Source organism: Ylistrum balloti, unplaced genomic scaffold, assembly GCF_031769215.1.
Source record: "Ylistrum balloti isolate Yb309-2 unplaced genomic scaffold, AGI_CSIRO_Ybal_v1 Utg370076, whole genome shotgun sequence".
Classification (NCBI taxonomy): Eukaryota; Metazoa; Mollusca; class Bivalvia; order Pectinida; family Pectinidae; genus Ylistrum; species Ylistrum balloti.
In genome coordinates this window covers 560,582-578,768 of record NW_026782115.1, presented here as the reverse complement: position 1 = coordinate 578,768, position 18,187 = coordinate 560,582, and the positions used below count along the sequence as shown (strand labels likewise).

Sequence of the window (18,187 nt, the reverse complement as noted above, 5' to 3'; positions counted from 1 at the left end):
TAGTCTTTGAATACCTTCGCATAGTTGTGTAGATCAAGAACCTTGATCAGCATATTTCAAGCTTGCTATCTTAAAGAAATCAACCAATGAAATTACAAGTAATAAAGCATATCATTCAGGAATATATCACATTTGTTGCAATTTATCAAATGTCGGTAAACTCCGCGGTGCAAACAATAAATCCAACTTGATTTGTACCGTGTTAAAGGTGTCTTGTGTATTGGATTGAATCCGATTCATTCTGTTTCTAAAGATTCGTGTTGGCTCCAGGTAGGAAACAATCTTCAATGTGTATAATAAATCGCCTGAGCAGAGCCGTATTGTTCTCGTATCTATAGTCAGCTACATATAAATGCGATTATCCTACTCAATTGTGAATTAATTATATTGTTCGTTCGATTAGACGTAAGTCCAATATCAGAAATACTTATCGCAGTCTAGTTTAGTCTATTCTACAAGTCAGTATCTTAAAATGTATACCTGTGATTCATACTGAATATAGACGTTACTGTATCTTGTTTAAAAGCAGAAAAAAACGCCTTATTCTGAATGTGCGTAAGAAGATATTCAATGTTTTGTGTATTCACTAGGTATTGGCCTTTATAATGACGGAAAATCAGGATAATGGTCTGGTAAATGACATGCCTACCCAGGATTATAACAAGGTAGGTTTAAATGCCTCGCCTCATAATGATGAGACCACTGGGGTACACAGCGACAACGGAGAGGATTTGAACCATGCGGCAGTAGATCCCGAAACATCGACCAGTCCCTTCATATCTAACCCTGATGGCAATGTGAACCGTGAAATAATATCCGAGTCAGGAGTTGATAACAATCAAGAAGGTGTCAGAAAAGACGAAGTTAACACCGGAACAACTAGTGTTAACTTTAGTCACGAGGAAGACGCTCACAACAACACGGTAAATGGAAACTCCCAAAGACAGGAGGTAGGCTATGGAGGTAAGGAGGAGGAGAATTTCGGAACAAGTCAACCCTCAACTACAAGAGATGACGGTAATGAGCAAGCACTGAGCCAGTCAAGAGACAACAGTGTTAACGAGGATAAAGAACCAGACGTACCAGTAAAGTATTTCATGCCAGATCACAATACAAATGATACGATTCAGTCAGTTGATGACAAAGGGAATAATGGTGATAGTGGTGTAGGACTGGAACAGAAAATAAAGGACGAAAGTGATCACGATTACTCGGAGTCTTTCGAAGAACCTTCAAAGTCTGAACATTCGGAACCTTCTTTTCCAACATACAATAGTGATAAAGATGAAAGTTGTAACAGCAAACCTTTAGCTGAAAAAGAAGAGGAAGTCGGTGAGAATGAAACTGGTAGCAAGCTTAAAATAGCTTTACAAGACGATGTTGAATTAGAGCCAGAATTTACATCGTCACCACGTGTTCAGATAACCGATACTAGAGGTCAGTCTAAATTGGATGTAGCTGACGGACACACTGAACAGTCGGCAGCTAACGGAGAAATTACTGAAGTAAGGCCGTCTAGTCACACATCGGTAGCATCTGCAGATAGGACTGTCACAGAAGGTTCATGGCCTTCTTATGAACAAAAGGAGGATAGTAAAAGTGGCGAGGGAAATTTACAAGAAGGAGTCTTGAAAAACCAAGGTTACGAAGACAGTCAAACTAATGACAGTGTAAAAAGTCAAAATACTGTTGACAACCAGGAAAATATAAGAGAAGAAAAGCATGTTAGCTTTTCAGATGATCCAAAAGTGAAAAGTAAAAATTCTCAACTCCCTGAACCAGTCATAAAAGATAAATCGGAAGAGTCTGATACCATTACTGAGGAGAAAAAAGAAGAACTCGCTCCAAGGGGAGGCGACGATACGCTGGATGATATAGAGGCTCTTACGACTATATCAGAAGCTAATCCTGTAGACATTGAAACTTCCCAAAACCCTAATGATCAGGAGCCAGTCGCAAAAGTAAATCTCACTAAACCTGAAGTAGAGAAATCAGACATGGCGGATGATATAGCACGTGCTGATGATATACCTAAACAGGAAGGAAGTAATGATACTGATCACGAAACAGAAGAATTGACGTCTGAGGAAGTTCCTCGACCGCAGTCTGTGACAGAAAAACAAGAAGAGCATGATCAAGTTACTAGGGATGTAGAGGAGAATCAACCACATATTCAGTCATCTACTGAATCTGCAGGTCAAGAGGAGCAACACTCAGATAAAACAAACGAAGAAATTTCCCAGTCATTCGCGGACGATGAAGCAGCTCCGAAAGAAGACATTTCTGTCTCGCGGCAGGAATCAGAAAAACATGTTGACACTGGAGATGATCCTAATAAAGATTCTGATGTATTAATCCAACAACAACAACAACAACAACAACAACAACAACAACAACAACAACAACAACAACAACAACAACAACAACAACAACAACAACAACAACAACAGACTTTCAATGATTCTGATACCTCAGCAAACAAGAATGATGAATTGCAATTATCTAGAGAGGAACCAATTCCTCAGTCTGAAAAGGAGGAGGAACGACAACAGCTTCAGAATGCTGATTCGTTCGATAACCCCAACACGGATAATGATGAAGCAAAACATTCTACCGAAGAACTTCATGTACAGTCTGATAAAGAACAACACTTTTCAAATGATGGGAACCAAGGAACCGATAAGTCAAGTTCCCAAAAACAAGAATTGGATGAACTTGAGAAATCCAATCCAGACTCTGAACGAAACATTACGTCAAATGGTAAGGTTGATATTGAGGAAAGTAATACATCAGATGCTGAAAAGGAACACACTCGACCCCCAACAGAATCACAAGATCAAGTTAAAAAGCAGGATGAGCCAGAACCAGAAAAAAAACCGGAACCTCAACCAGAACAGGAACCGGAACCGGAACCGGAACCAGAACCGGAACCAGAACCAGAACCGGAGAGAATATTCCGGAATATAGAGATAGACAATGCTGTAGACACAGTTAACAATGTGGAAGTTAGTGTTCAGGAACTACTAGGAGATATGAAAGAATTAATGGACGATTATCATTACAAGTTGAAATCACAACCTCTGACAGAATTCGTACAAGACTTAGACAAGTTCCGTGGAGATTTTAAATCCATGCATGATGCTTATAAAAAATGTGATACAATGTTTATACAGCTTAACAAAACGTTGAAGGAATTACGAGTTTTAGGAGACGAATTCAACTCTTTAATGGACCGAAAGTTTCGGGAGGAGGAACTTTCAACGTGGACTGTTGAAGATGAAGATGACGGTAAGAAAGTTTTAGTAATCATTTCAATCTCTGTTCAGTCATATATATTTTTTTCCGTTTTGAGTTATGGTACCTGTTTTAGATTTTTAAAAAATGCTTCATTGCATAAGGGATTTTTTTAGTACTATACCACTTATCAATGATTAATGGAAAAACATCATTGTTTGTCTGCTATTGTGAGGTATGTACAATTGATATGATTATACAAAATTTCATTTATGAGCACAAGACGTTAATCTTAATTTGCCAAATGAAAACGTATATAATCTAAAATACATAAAAATGTCTTGTTAGTTTTTGTAGTACAAAGTTTTACAAGGTTCACGTCATCAGTATCTAAAACCCTCTAAGAGTACCATCAACATGGTGAAGCCTTCACACAAACTGTTGATATCATTTTAAATAAATGCGAAACATAACTTTCCCAGCGACACATTTTTAATCAAATATAGGTTCATTTGTTTCTATGCCCGCCGAAAGATTGTGTATGGAGAACGTGGAATGTTTTAACATGGTGATCGATTTGTACAGAAGTAGTATCCAAAACACCTGTTGTCGCAATGTAAACAAACAAAAGTCAATATTCTCCACTGAGACAAGCTTACTGTTATCACCGAGCATTCTAAAACGTATTCACTTCTATTTACTTATGAAATCAAATACACCGTCGCCTCTCCTACTTTGAGTATCATTAATTTCTCTCGACACACAGATCCTCTATACCACATTGACGTTCCCGGCTTACAATGTCAAAGCGTCCTTCTTCCTATCTATTTTGGCATGCTCTTAAGTAGAAACCATTGATTGCCACAACCGAAACCCCAATGTTAACTGTCCGTCTTTATCGAAAGCAAGAAAAGAAGGTCGCGATATTTCCTTTGAACAGTTTGCCAGGAACGCTCAACAGAATGTCGTGTTAAAAAGGTCAGACTTAAGAAGTACAAATGCCCAAGTAAACAATTCAAAACTGAAAGTATATTGAGATGTATGTTGGTGTACACAGCGTGAAATGAACTCCCCCTGAACCTAATAAAATGTTGTTATGTGTTTGGCGATGTTTATCATTATTTGAATGATACGTAGAAGAGCTAGGCATTGGCGGTGTGATAGCTAAAGATCTAGTCGTAATGAAGTTTGAAAACACATTGTCAGAAAAGGGCATTAGAAAATGGTACTAATTATAGGTTAATATTCATTTTCATCGGATAATTATCTACTTCGATATTAATGATTACTACGGTTAATGCCCGTGCAATATAGTAACCTAGCAACTAAGTAATCAAGCCATTATGTTTCCATAGTGACTTGCTACCGTGATATCCTTAGTGAAAAATCACGTCAAAATCGTCTTGTAAAGGACATATGATAAACTCTTGCTAGAAGACAACATTCTGAAAATAGGTTTGTTAAGTACATAGATCGATGTATGAAATGTTTAATATTGGACATGACGAACGTGCCAGCGATCATATATAGCCCGCAGTAACTTGATAGTGCACACATCATTGTCTTGTACTCCCTGAATTAAGACATCAACAATGCGGTCACCATGCACCGATGTCCTGTTTTCCTGACGGCTGTTAAGTCGTGAGGTTCGTTAGACAAATCAAAGGCAAGACGACTTCTAGTTATTATAGGACATTCTAGTAATCCATACCATTACGAAGCTTATCGATCCAAAGACTAGTCTATTTTAAACCTGTTTTCGTGGCAATCGTATATAATTCACTGCTGTTTTGTACTAAGAAGGATGTATAAAGATTATTATATATGCAATTCATGGACTGATTTCAATAGCATTGTACTGGAGTATTTTATTACAAAACGGGTTTATTGTCAAACAATTTGAGTACAAAACATGTTCCTTGATGTATGTATACATATAAAAAAGATATTTTTTATTACCAGCTACCATATCAAGTCATAGAAATATATGACATTTTAATCCTTCAAATAACTGTTTGCTGATTACGTAGTGCGTTTACTCCTTAAATCGATTACCGTATTAATTGTTTAGCTATTTCATGGTCTAGCTATTCATAGTCTTAAGAATTCAGTGGTATGGTCATTGAAATGGAACTTAGATTGATTTCGAGAGTATACCGTCATGCCTTTATGATATATGACATATTCGTGTGAGTTTATATATGCTTGTTAACTCGAATCCGTCCTAGTAATATTCAAACCAGTGGGGTACCAGTGTTTTGTTAACAGAAGGTATTTATATATCTGTATAAGGTTAAATGTTAAGTACTTTTTACTTATCGCAATCAGATTTATTCGCTTCAATGAACAATTACTTATACAAAAGTCATTAGAACTTCAATATATATTAAACAGACTTGTGTATTTCTTTATCGTCTATGTCGTTAGAGGTTTGTTATTCAAGTAGATATACACAGAACTTAATAATATTTATAAATGTTCAAACACATAAATAAATATGTTTTAATGACTTTTAATTATTGTAAATTTTTTTCATACTTTGATTTAAATTTAAGTTGATTTAGGTATCATGAAATGTAGGCATATGTAATTCTAAACAACATGAAACAACTACTTAGGAAACGGGTAGGACGTATTATTATCACAACGTGAGACCGTATCTCTATGGTAGATACCCACCTGGTATATCAATGAATAGTATTGGGTTCCACCTAAGTAATATTGACTGCATTGGGTGTCGCATTCCCGTGAATTGAACTGTGTGACGATCAGATGATCAAATAAATCCGCCCTGAATGACCTGAAATTTCAAGAGGAGATCAATACATGATATCTTTAGCCCAGTTTTACATAACATTTTAATGAATAATTTTAATTAGTATGAATGGCAACGGTGATGCAAAAAATATATATCACAATCTGATTTTAATTCAACTAATTTATTATAAATATCTCGTAAGTATAACAATTAATGGGAATACAGACAGAAAACAAAGAATTTAACTATTGTTTTGTTATTATATACAGCTTAACTCCTTCGTCGTATTCGTAATAGGTTAGTGCCTTAGATTTGACAATATCCGTCAACATTTTTATGAGATAAAGAGACATACCTATATTACCAAAGGTTATCATCGGGAAGTTATGTTCCGTGTATCTTATTGCGAAAAAGAAATTATCAAACATTGAAAATAATTATGGCCTTCATAAAAAATAACCAGTCTATTGATTCTTGCTTTTCGTAAAAACCGTAATTTTTTTTATCTTGCAGAAAAAAATGATTCATTTATTTGATGTCTCAACTATGAAGGTGTATCATGGATTTCTTCTTTTGTAGCTGACTACTTAAACTTAAATCACAGAAAACAACATAATGAGCATGAATAGACTAGATAGTTTGGTACTCAACTTGACATACGTGAATACATACGTGTGTTTGCATATTACTATAGTTAGTAGGAATGGTTTGAACACGTCTAAGTATTCCCTTGATAAATCGAACGAAATCAATACGAGACAAGTCCAGTCAAGGCTAAGCCCATACAACACTAATGTATTGTGAAATGAGATAATATGAACGTGTGAAAATACATATCAGTTTAATTGAACTTCAGATATGTTTGATTTAATTACAGAAGTGGTGTAATATGTACTTGTAGAAAGTAAAATATTTAAAGTAGTAAACTCAGGTTAATGCATTATACACTGAATCACCTCCTGTGATCCTACATCTAAGTTAAATTTAGGTGAGTAGCTTAACTACAAACAACAAATTTCATATCTAAATGTGTGACTTTTATTTTATATGTATATGCAATGGATTAGAAAACACATTAACTCGGGACAAAGTTAATAAGCATTCTGTTAACATTACATCCTTCCTCAATACTTTAAATATCAAATCAAGTTCTCTGACGGTATTTTTAATTTTATGTTTAAGATGCAAACACCGCAATTCAGTTGTTGAAGTCGTCTACCTTTAATGAGAATTATGGGTTAATTCTGCTGTCGTCATAGTGATCTCTGAGAAATATTCCATCTCTTGACTCCGTATGAAGCTGGTGGTCGTTTGATACTCATTAGTTTGACTGTTGGTCCCGTTGTTGTATTCTTTGTTGTCATTTGAGAAAGTGACATCACTTACATGGATTGACCAAGATTTACAAATTTTCGATGAAACAGAATTTGCTTACTCTTCCGGAACATCTGGTTTTATTTTCCTTGTACCTTTTTGGGAGTCTCCATGTAAACCTGTCTTTTGTTTATACTTGGCCATAATTATATATATATATTTCATGTATAGATACTGATCATATGTTGGTATTTTACTGGTTGTGTTATAGTGTAAAAGATCCTATATGTACAAAAACGATTACTTTCAAGTCTATTCAGATTAATTGCTTGATATGACATTTGACAAAAAAATCCTATAAGTAATAGATGCATGCCTAACCTGCCTACTCACTGAAAGCGCATGCTATATCTATATCACTATATAATATAAATTATTTGAAATGGAGACGATTATGGATAAATATGTCCAAACTGGCACTACGTGTGACTAACGAGAATATATTACAAACTGTTAAAAGATAAATAGGAATATAACAACAAATGTTACTTTGATTGAAAAGAAATCTAATTGCTCACAAAGACTGAAAATAAATAAAATTGCTCTCAAAGATAGAAAATGAACGACAATGACGTCAAACTACGTATCATACGATATGGTGATGTACATTGTTGTTCTGAGACGATCAATTAATTTATATTGCAGAAAAAGATCGAATACAAGCTGAACGAGTGGCCGCTACAAAAGCAGCAATAGCAAAAGCTACAGATGCTCGAGCATTTGTGGCAAAGGCGGCAATCGCTGTGGCTGAATCCAACTTGCTCGCTGGAGAATGTGAGGCTGACGCCGCCGACGCCGCCTCGACGGCCGCCAGGGCGTTGGAACTAGCGCAAAGGGCAAGAAAGGACGTAGAAGATGCATTATTGGCTGCAGAGGAAAAACGCAAATCCGAAGAGATAGCTCGTGAAAGGGCTGCAGAGAGAGCACGGAAAAAGGCGGAGGAAGAGAAAAAGAAACAAATCGAGGAAGACAAGCGAATAGCATTAGAGGCTAAGAAGAAAGGGACATCATTTGCTGACGAAAAGAAGCGTACTCTTAATGAAAAGGCACGCAAAGAAGCTGAACGACGCAATCCAAAAAATTGGCGTCGACTTGTGTAAGAAAATATACTATGTACCGTATACATCGTTCACTCTGTAAAATATGTATATCATATAATGAATAGGTTAACAGCAATTCCGTTTTCTAGAAAATAAATAATGTATGAAATAAAGTTATACTAGGTCACACATCAAAAGCACAATAATGTTGTTACTTAAAAGCTAAAAGGGAGTCCACCCAACACAAACATCCTTATCAATGGTTGTGTTTCTTTTAACTTTATCACAGTTACAGCGCTGAGGGCGGAGACTTTGATCCTGGAGTGGGTTGTATCCTCAGAGCTATCGACAACTGTCTGGACCGGGACGATGTAAATGTGGTCAGACTCGATCAACTGTCGGGAGTTCTGACCCTTGTCGATAATGAAGAGCTCATCAGCAACATCATCAAGATTACACCATCAGACGCCGAACGAAAGTTCTCGGTATGGAAATAATGAATTGATTCTTACATAATATACTGCTTTATTTCTGTACTGTATCTAATTCTAAATTCAAAAGCAAAACATTAATCAAATATATGTTTCATGAATATTATGGGCATGTAGTACATCTGTATTAGCATGATAGCAGCTATTTTTTTCTTTTGTTTTGTTTTTGTTTTTTTATATATATTAACTACATTCCTGTTTAACAAAGAGAGAAACGAAAATATATTCTAAGAAAGTTTTGGTTATATTCAGCTGGGTACTACTCATACCAATAATATTATGACATATTAAAAACAGTTTGAGGAGCCGTTGGCTTTGTCTATTCCACACTGCCTCCCAAGGGCTGTAGCTGGCAGGGAAGTGGTGGTAAAGACAATAGGGTCCAACGGGAAGTGGGTGGAGCTTCCTACCAAAGACGTCGTATTTGAGGATATCAAGGTAAACAGATATATATAGTCAAATACAGTTAGCATTGTATTATGTACATTGTATAGACAATTGTCCTTTGGTTACATGAACTATAATATTCTATTTGATAAAACAATTTCCTCTGTTAGTGCATGTGTACTTGACAACACCTAACAGGAGACAATAGAAGCACATGTAACATGATTAAGATCTTAGCAGTAAGGGAACGTATTTTCATATTATAAGCCAATGAATTGTATGGGGATTTTCTCTATAGGAAATGCGCTTTGGAGAAGCTCAGACGCGAAGGTTTGGTGTGTTTGCTGTGGTGCTTCGGCTAAAGAAGGATACGCTTACATTCGTCCGGAAAGGAAACAAAATACACACGGCTGTAGATGCACGGGTGTCGTTCACGTGTCCGCCTGGCATGTTCAAAACCAACACTAACTTTACTGTAGAGGTACCCTTCGATTATTTATATAATAAAAAAAGCCATCTTCTTTTTGAAATAGTTATGAAAATTGAAAAATGCACTTTCTTGAGATTGGGCAGAAATCGGCGAAACATTATTTCATAACATCAACGTAAAATGTTTGTTACAAAATTTCCCAGGTTCAACCAATTGACCAGACGGTTATAACCGATCTCAAATACAAACGTCCAGTGGAATGCGCTAACCTCATGGCTTGTAGTCCTATAATGAAGTTCAGCATCCAGAATAGGAAATTCAACAAGGCACTCACCATGACACTACCCTTACCCCCGAATCCTACTCGACCCAAGAGACCGAACACAGCAGCGGCGTCAATGCCCAAGGAGGACAAATCTGAACCACGCCCAGTCACGGCCCGTCCACTAGTCTCTTTCAATGCCAACAAGGAAGGTATGTTTAAGTGTCTCAACTGAATAGATTCTTTTACATCTTTTTTTAAACTTTCTTATTCTACGCACAATCAATAAGGGGTTCATCAATAAAAATAATGTATAAAGTAACCACTTTGTTCTCATCAACCGTCAATATTCTGCAGTAAAATCTAAAAAAATCAGATGATAAAAACCACTTAGCAGATCAGACCATCTCGAAGTATGAAGACACATGCAGAACCATTATTGTAGGTGGACCGACAGCTTTGCTTAAATGTTAACCTTTTATCTAATTTAGTTTAATAGATTATAAACCAAATTGAGCTCACTGATAGCTATACGTCGCCCAATGACAGTAAATGGCAAAAGTTACCGGTTTTCAATTAACATACATGTATTCACATAAAATATTCATATTTTACTTGTAATATTTTCATTAATATATTGACAATTAATGAAATAAATCATTCTATATTGATTTGAAATTAGGTTTTCGAGCAAAATTCTTCAATAGAAAATATCGATGGCCGCGTACGCACTCACAGGCGGGAAGTATTAAGCTGCAAATACATGTCTTCATACACAGTGAACTGGGTCACGTTCTAGACTATTTATTTGGTTGAGGAACTTTGAAAGAGCTCATCCCTTTTCCGTTGTCATACGATTCAGAAGAGTTTAACAAGAAAAGTCACACTTAAAGAGAGATCAGAAAAAAAAGTGATTCTGTTACCACAATATACCACAATGTCTGTGTGTGCAGTTTGATAGACCAAGAACATCTGTATATAGGATAGCAAAATGAATTTGATAATTATTCCTCATGCAGAGCAGTTTCAAATTGTAAAAGATATCATTTGTATAATCGGTTTTTTACAGTTAGTGAACAATACCTTTATCAATAAAGATAATCATCAATTTGTGCACTTGAATTAACAATTTACACTTCTGCGTCACGACTCTTTGTGCACTTTGTCTTGCAATTATCATATAGATTGTGTGTCCAATATGGCGAGATGTCAAAATACAATGTATCTATAAGTTTGATGGGGCAGATTAATGAAATGCAGTTAATGGTCTGAAAAAAAATGTGACTAAAGTTTTAAATTTCCAGTTAGGGTTTTTTGTTTAAACATGGGAATTTACCGTGCATTTATCAAGAATATAAAATATATTTACGTGTCATTTACCTTCACAGAGGAGGTAGAAGAAGAACTTCATCTGTTAGTCTGCGAAGAAGGTTGTCTATGGACGAAACTTACTGACGTCACTATAGTACAAGCCAAGAACAAAGACATCGTGACATTAGAGGTCAAGGAACCACATGACCGGTAAGTTGTGCAATGTTTATCACTAAACATAAAAGGAAATAAAGGAAAATGCTAAGTTGTGGGGAGGAAAAGAAAATTCAAAGATGTGGGAAATAAAGAATAATGATAAGATGTAGGAGGAATTGACATTTCCTAACAAACTACCTTTTTCAAATTGTTATTAAAGTTGTCGATTCCTTCTTATGAACAACATAATATATGGCCATTCAAACTAAGAGCTAGACCGCAGAAATATGTGTTCAAGTTACATCAGGTTACGTGAGTATTCTCTTCATATAAAACACTATTATATGTAGTATGAAATGATATTTAACAAAAGTATGTATTGCCCTTTTTCAGATTTCTGGTGATACGCACAGGCCTTGGAGTAGGTCCCCAAAAGTTAGAGGCAGCAGCCGGATTGCTAGAAATGTCGGTAACCCAAAGGTCTATTAATGTGTTTCTTCGGCAGTTAAACACTAATCTGACCAAGGTTGTTGTAGGGTGCTGCAAGAGTAACAAAACGGAAAAGGAACTTAAGAAATTGGCAGCGGATGGATACGAAGATGGTCCGGCGCCAAGTCGTGAAATTATTGTAAAAGAAGGACAAATTATGAGAATTGCGTTTAGAGGAAATATACATTGTACAACAGAAGACGTGGTGCTTCAGTTTATATATAACACGCATATTAAGTCTAAGGTGCACTACTCCATTCTTGAGACGGACCGTTTTGCACAAAAGGGATTTAACTGTTACCGAGGTTTCTCCCAAATTTACACTAATGTGCTAGTGCCAAAGCCAGTACCACCGTCAGACAAGCCCAAACAGAAACAAATAGTCACAGAAATGATGGAGGAGGAGAGATTAGTGGCCGAACTACTAATGAACATACCCAAAGTAAGTCGTACTCGACGTGGCTAACAGCAACTGCAGGTGTATAGATATTCTGAGCTGGCTAGCATGTGTTCGACCATATGTCGACAGGGTCAGTAGGTTACATGTTGTCTACTCAAGAAAAATGTACAAGAGAAAACCACATTCAAGTAAGATAGGGAAATGAAATCTTTACTCAATAGTCCCCTTTTCGTCATTTTGTAATTCAAGGAACTGTGATAAGGTTTGTTCTTACATTTTTGTTCAATTATACCCTTTATTTAAGGTTTTAATACCGATATTTTTACCAATAAAAACCTGTCCACTGCAGTTTTCATGAATTTCACGATTCCTAACTTCAAAAGGGATCTTACAATCATCTGATTGTATTGTCATTAAATAACGATGTGTCTCGAGTATCCTTATGTAATGCACCCCTTTTGGGATTTTTTCGAAAAATGGACTTTAAGGTTTAATCCTTGAGTTCCGAATAACAATAGCTTTGTAGTAGCGTAATTAGAAAACTTTTATAGCCACACCCTAACAATAGTGAATGGACGTTGAATATAAAGTTAAAAATATAGCGCCAAAAATGACAATGATATATTTGTTTACATTCATCACAAAAACAAATTAAACACATGTTGTTTAGCTTTTAGAAATGCTGTTGACGTTTGCTTCAGAATCACTTGTTTAATGGGAACTCACATGATACGTTCATGTTCACTTTGTAAATCTAACCATATTGGTTCTATTGCAGCCGGAACCTGAGCCTCCCAAGCCACTGCGCACAGCTCCTATTAAGATCACCACAGAAGGTAAACATAGTCTTCAGTGCTACAGACTTTTCCTTCTGCATTCGAGCGAGCAATCAGTATAGAGTATTTGTTTGAACTTGGAAAACTTGAAATCAATAGAAAGATAATTGGAAAAAAATTGGCCGTCCGCCAAGTATCTCGTTCATTTGTCTTATCGACATTTGAGTGTTCGACTACAATGAACCAATCGAAAAGTTGGGTAAAGGTTCATAACTTCTACAGCAACATCTAAATGATATTAGTATTTTAGAACGTATCTTCTTAATCATTGTTTATCTCAATTTGCAATGTTTTCATCATCTTCAACATTTCCTGAGAAAAATAAGCAAAAATTAAGGAAAAATAAATTAACTTGAAATTAAACTAAATAAATAAAAAGAGTATTTTTTTCAAACTCAGCGTGTGATATTGTAAATGATTATCTTAAATCTATGTTTCATATTATATAATTATTGTAATACGATATTGCATCCAATGATATATTGCTACTTCTCGCGCAGGTCCTGACACACAGGACGCACTCATGTACTTGGCCGGAGAGCTTGGAGATGAATGGAAGAAATTAGCACAGTATCTCAACCTCAAGAGTGTCAGGATACAGGCTATTCTCAGACAGAACAACATGAACCCTGACCCAAAAAAGATCCGGTATGACATGCTAGTCACATGGGCCAAGAGGGTACCGAGGAGTGCGAACAAGGTATGCGATAGAGCGGGACCTACAGCATTGTGTACTATACAGGGATAGCGCCCTCTCCAAGTCACCTGGCCCCACTTGTATAAAACATCTCAACTTGAGATTTCCTCAAGTCGAGATTTTCCTCAGCTAATATCTCCTTAAAAATATCTTGTATGAAAATCCCTCAAGAAATTTCAGGACATCTTAGCCGATGGCTTCCTCCTGTTCCTTGAGAAAATTTTATAAAAGCCGTTTTTGAGGAGATATCAGCTGAGGAAAATCTCGACTTGAGGAAATCTCAAGTTGAGATGTTTTATACAAGTGGGGCCTGGTCAATCAAAATCTCTTATAAGTATCCATAATTTGAGTTCATTGAAGTTTTCGCCAACAGCATTTCTTAATGGGCTCATGAAGACAAAATTACTAAAAATACAAAATTCAAGAGTAGACTGTATCCTACCTTATTTCCTGAATGTGCTCAATAACTCATAACGAGTCTATCAAGGTATCTGAGAGATGTATTGTACCGTCAACTAAATAAATGTAGACAATTTATGTTCAAGGCTACATTTGAAGAATGCATGTTCTATGTAAATATACTATAATAATTCAGGTTTTCGAATGTGTGTGAAATACCTCTTCATTTCATATAATTTTTATGTAACCAGTTGGAGATACTAGCACATGCTCTCCTGGCGAGCGGACGAGGAGACCTGGCGGAGGAACTTCGTGAACGCGACACGGAATTCCGCCGGAAACGAAGTGCCGCCCTGCGAGGTAAAAAGTAGTCCAGAAAATGTGTGTATTGTGTTCCTAAGTAGTAAATAAATGTTTCGTGGAATCTGTGATATATAACACATCGCTTTGTAACAATATTTTCTGTGTGGTAAGTTAGATATTATTTCCTGCATTTTTCCAAAACCTTTTAGTCAATACAAATTAAGTATGTTTATCCATTATTCGGTTTTTCTGTCCTGTATCACATTGTTTTGTTGATTTAAGGCTTATATCATTCAAATATAAATGAATAAGATTGCGATCTGAATGACTTCAGATACCTACCTGAACCGAGCCTTCGTCAAGGTAGCGCAAAACCCGACCGCTGTTAAGGAATGGAAGACAATCGCCAAACGACTTGGAGTCTCAGACATGGATGTGACTGAAATTGAGCGGACCAAGCCCTCCATCCAAGAGAAGTGCTATCACAGTCTCCGTCGGTGGCAGACGACAAGCGGAGAACAAGCGTCACTTCCGGTTCTTGGTGCTAAGCTACGTTTGTGCAACTACAGAGGACTTGCAAGTAAGTGTGCCGTGTTTATAGATTAAGATAAACAATGATGACTAAGTATTCAGATGTCATGAACAATTAAAACTTTCAATTAATGATAAAGTTAAAATTCAATTCAGCCAGGAGGCTTTTGCTTAAGGATGCAGATGAAATAATTAGTTTTGTCGTTTTTTATAGCAACACGTACATGTAGAACGAAATCATTGTCTGAGATTTGAGACAAGATATGCTTCTAATTTGATTTGACTGTAGTACAGAAGTCGTGTAATTGAACACCTGGAAATCATTTATATCTTTGAAAGGAGTAATGTTTAGAAAAAAATTATGATAAATCCCCTATTGGGAGTCATTTCTGGTTTGAACATATTCTGTTATCTGTTTTTCAGGGGACATCGAAACGATAGGATAAGGCATATTTGCTGAAGGATATGACGGATTAATTGTTTTTACGAAGTATATATAGTTATTGTAGTAAATTGTTCAGCATCAGTGTACCTTGTCCCTGTCTGCCATACCTTTACCTCCATTTCAACCAAATAAGGTTGTCTCCACAGTACATATACCCCCGTGGAACATCACCGTTTTCTGACAACACATGTCCAGATATGTGAGACATCGTCGCGGAATATATCATTATATCTACTGGAAACCACATCACTGCATTGCAATATACTTGATTTTACTACCTTGGATAGTACCATGTCCCCATGGACATTCCACTAAGACATTGTTGTAGCTAACTCTTCGATACGACTCCAGAAGCGATGTCAAATAAGGTATGGCATTGTGAATTATCCCGTCTGTGATAGATTTTGTTGATTTAGTTGAAACAAATATATTTTTATATGTTTATTATACATCCTTCTAAGTTGTGTGAATGTATTAACGTCTATTGTTATTTATTTGTTTAAAAAGAGGTGAAGATATGATGAATTATCTTTGTATGTAACATCGTAAAATATCAGTTTTGTTACTTTTTTGACATATCTCTATGCTTACGTACGTTATATTGTCATTTCCTGTATCTACACGTCACACTGGCAATTTTATCATACTGTCGGCGTTATATTATATTACATGTAGCAATTTCTATATACAAGGTAACCCTGTTATTTGTTGAAGTTCAGAATATCTGTGATAGAAATACGACTTGTATAGTTCTCTGTTCTATGTAAAGCATTATGGTGTATATGTTATGTAGGGAGAGGATCCTAGCTTTTAGTATGTATATTGATACGAGAATAAAATAAAATGCGTTGTCGGGGTGGTTGTGATGCTTGGAAACAATCAACAGATCTGTGATCGTACTTCATGTAAGGGAGATAACTCTTGTGATTTGCAACTGAAAGCATGAAACAAGGTAAACTTATTTTTATATAACAATTCAGAAAAGTAAACTTAGGGTATTTTAAAGATAGTATCACTATAGATAAAAATTCAGCACAAGTTAAAATTACATCTGATTTACTCATAGACATGAAATATATATACTTATCAAATATAATTGCCGTGTATACACATACTATACCAAAGTTGCCCAATCTAAAGCTTCCTTTGTTATTATTGTTGCCTAAGTAACTGTAATAGGAAATGTACATTGTATATCAATTCTTGTAGAATTAAATCATTACAAATGAATATTTGTTTGTATTTTTTACAAGTCTATGGATGACATACGTTTATCCATAGTTGGGCGGGGATGTTTGTCTTCAAAACCTTAGGTCTGTAGGTGGTTTGACTCTCCCTATATTGAATGAGTGGCCTTTCGCGGGAAAAATGTTGATTGGAGTTACTGTTCTGGTTTCGACGGGCCTCACGCATGTTGTTCGGAGAGATATCCACCAACTACTGCTAGGAGACCTCAACTCAAATTAAATGATCATGCTGTTCACGGGGCGATAAACTAAGCAAAAAATATGTGACATGAAGCATCTATACTCAAAAATACATAGAGAATCCCAGTCTGTCATCATTTCCTTCACTGTACCTGTCGTTACATTATGGGAATATCTTACTGCAAGGCATGTTCTTCAATCCTGTCTACGTTAAAGGGAGGTCCTAGTCACGGGCAAAATAAACAATTCCTAGTAGCCCCCAGCCCTTATAAAGATACGTAACGTTAGGACGTGCCGTTCCGTGAGGTGATGTACGTTGTCAGGACGCCCTACAAGTTCCGATCTATACATTGTGAGGGTGGCATTAAGCTTCCTTTTGGAGGCAGTGTCTTACATACGATGATCACTTGAGGTATTTCCTGGTCTACACTTGTCTATAGGCCTGTGTAAATTGTAGGGACACTCTGCGTTCACGTACAACATATACACTTGTACCTACATTCTGTGATGTCTTACTTCCAAGAATTTTCTTAATTATGAACTCGCGGTTTACCTTTCATTACATTATTAATTAATGACTACCATCTCATCGAATCCGCACCGATAAGTACATACATAATGTAACGTTCTACCATCATTTACTGCACTTTGCGGTAAGTTGTATTGTTAACTTTTAACAGCACTGAATAACACATATCCTATTAGGGAACGTGAGGGTAGCAACGTTTTATATCATCAGCCAGTGCCAATGTTTCACATTTTGTTAATACCGTATAACCGATTATTTTCGCGGGTTAAAAATTTCGCGATATTCATTTGATTTCGAGGATCTTATTTTCGCGATCTGCTTTTTGAGACATCTTTCTCCCATGTCAACTTTCACGTACGTGATTGCTGAATTATCGGTCAAACACGACTGTGATTCGGATTTCAGCTTTTAAACGCAAATAATTCGTACCATGTATCACTTAAACTGTATCAACTTACCGTTCCTTCAATTGGAACTGGCGAAATATTCTCTGGTAGTTTTGAAAGTCGTATAGACACTATAACAAACAACAAATTGTAGATACTGTTCCATTGTTTCGCGGTTAATATTTACCAAAGTCTTATTATTATTCCATGGATCGAATTTCGAAGTCTTATTATTGCAGCCCAGAATAGCGAAAATATCATCTCTCAAATTGACTAATAGGTACATTATGAGTTCCCGTCTT

General features: G+C 36.1%; 1 protein-coding gene across 1 annotated transcript; it reads left to right on the top strand.

Annotated features, from left to right (window-relative positions):
- The first annotated feature begins 605 nt into the window (after positions 1–605).
- Positions 606–15,544, top strand: LOC132549673 (uncharacterized). Its single transcript, XM_060213623.1, has 14 exons — positions 606–2,348; positions 2,526–3,288; positions 8,012–8,462; positions 8,696–8,891; positions 9,195–9,335; positions 9,583–9,765; positions 9,918–10,188; positions 11,365–11,497; positions 11,837–12,374; positions 13,111–13,168; positions 13,669–13,868; positions 14,516–14,624; positions 14,902–15,147; positions 15,522–15,544. The coding sequence occupies exons 1-14, from the start codon at positions 606–608 to the stop codon at positions 15,542–15,544; spliced, it is 5,055 nt and encodes a 1,684-aa protein (XP_060069606.1).
- The last annotated feature ends 2,643 nt before the right edge of the window (positions 15,545–18,187 follow it).

Bases quoted from the DNA above. Each gene is read 5' to 3' on its own strand.
- LOC132549673 (XM_060213623.1), top strand. From the start codon at position 606: ATGACGGAAAATCAGGATAATGGTCTGGTAAATGACATGCCTACCCAG. The intron at 3,289-8,011 runs GTAAGAAAGTTT...TTTATATTGCAG, and splicing joins TGTTGAAGATGAAGATGACG to AAAAAGATCGAATACAAGCT. The intron at 12,375-13,110 runs GTAAGTCGTACT...GTTCTATTGCAG, and splicing joins TACTAATGAACATACCCAAA to CCGGAACCTGAGCCTCCCAA.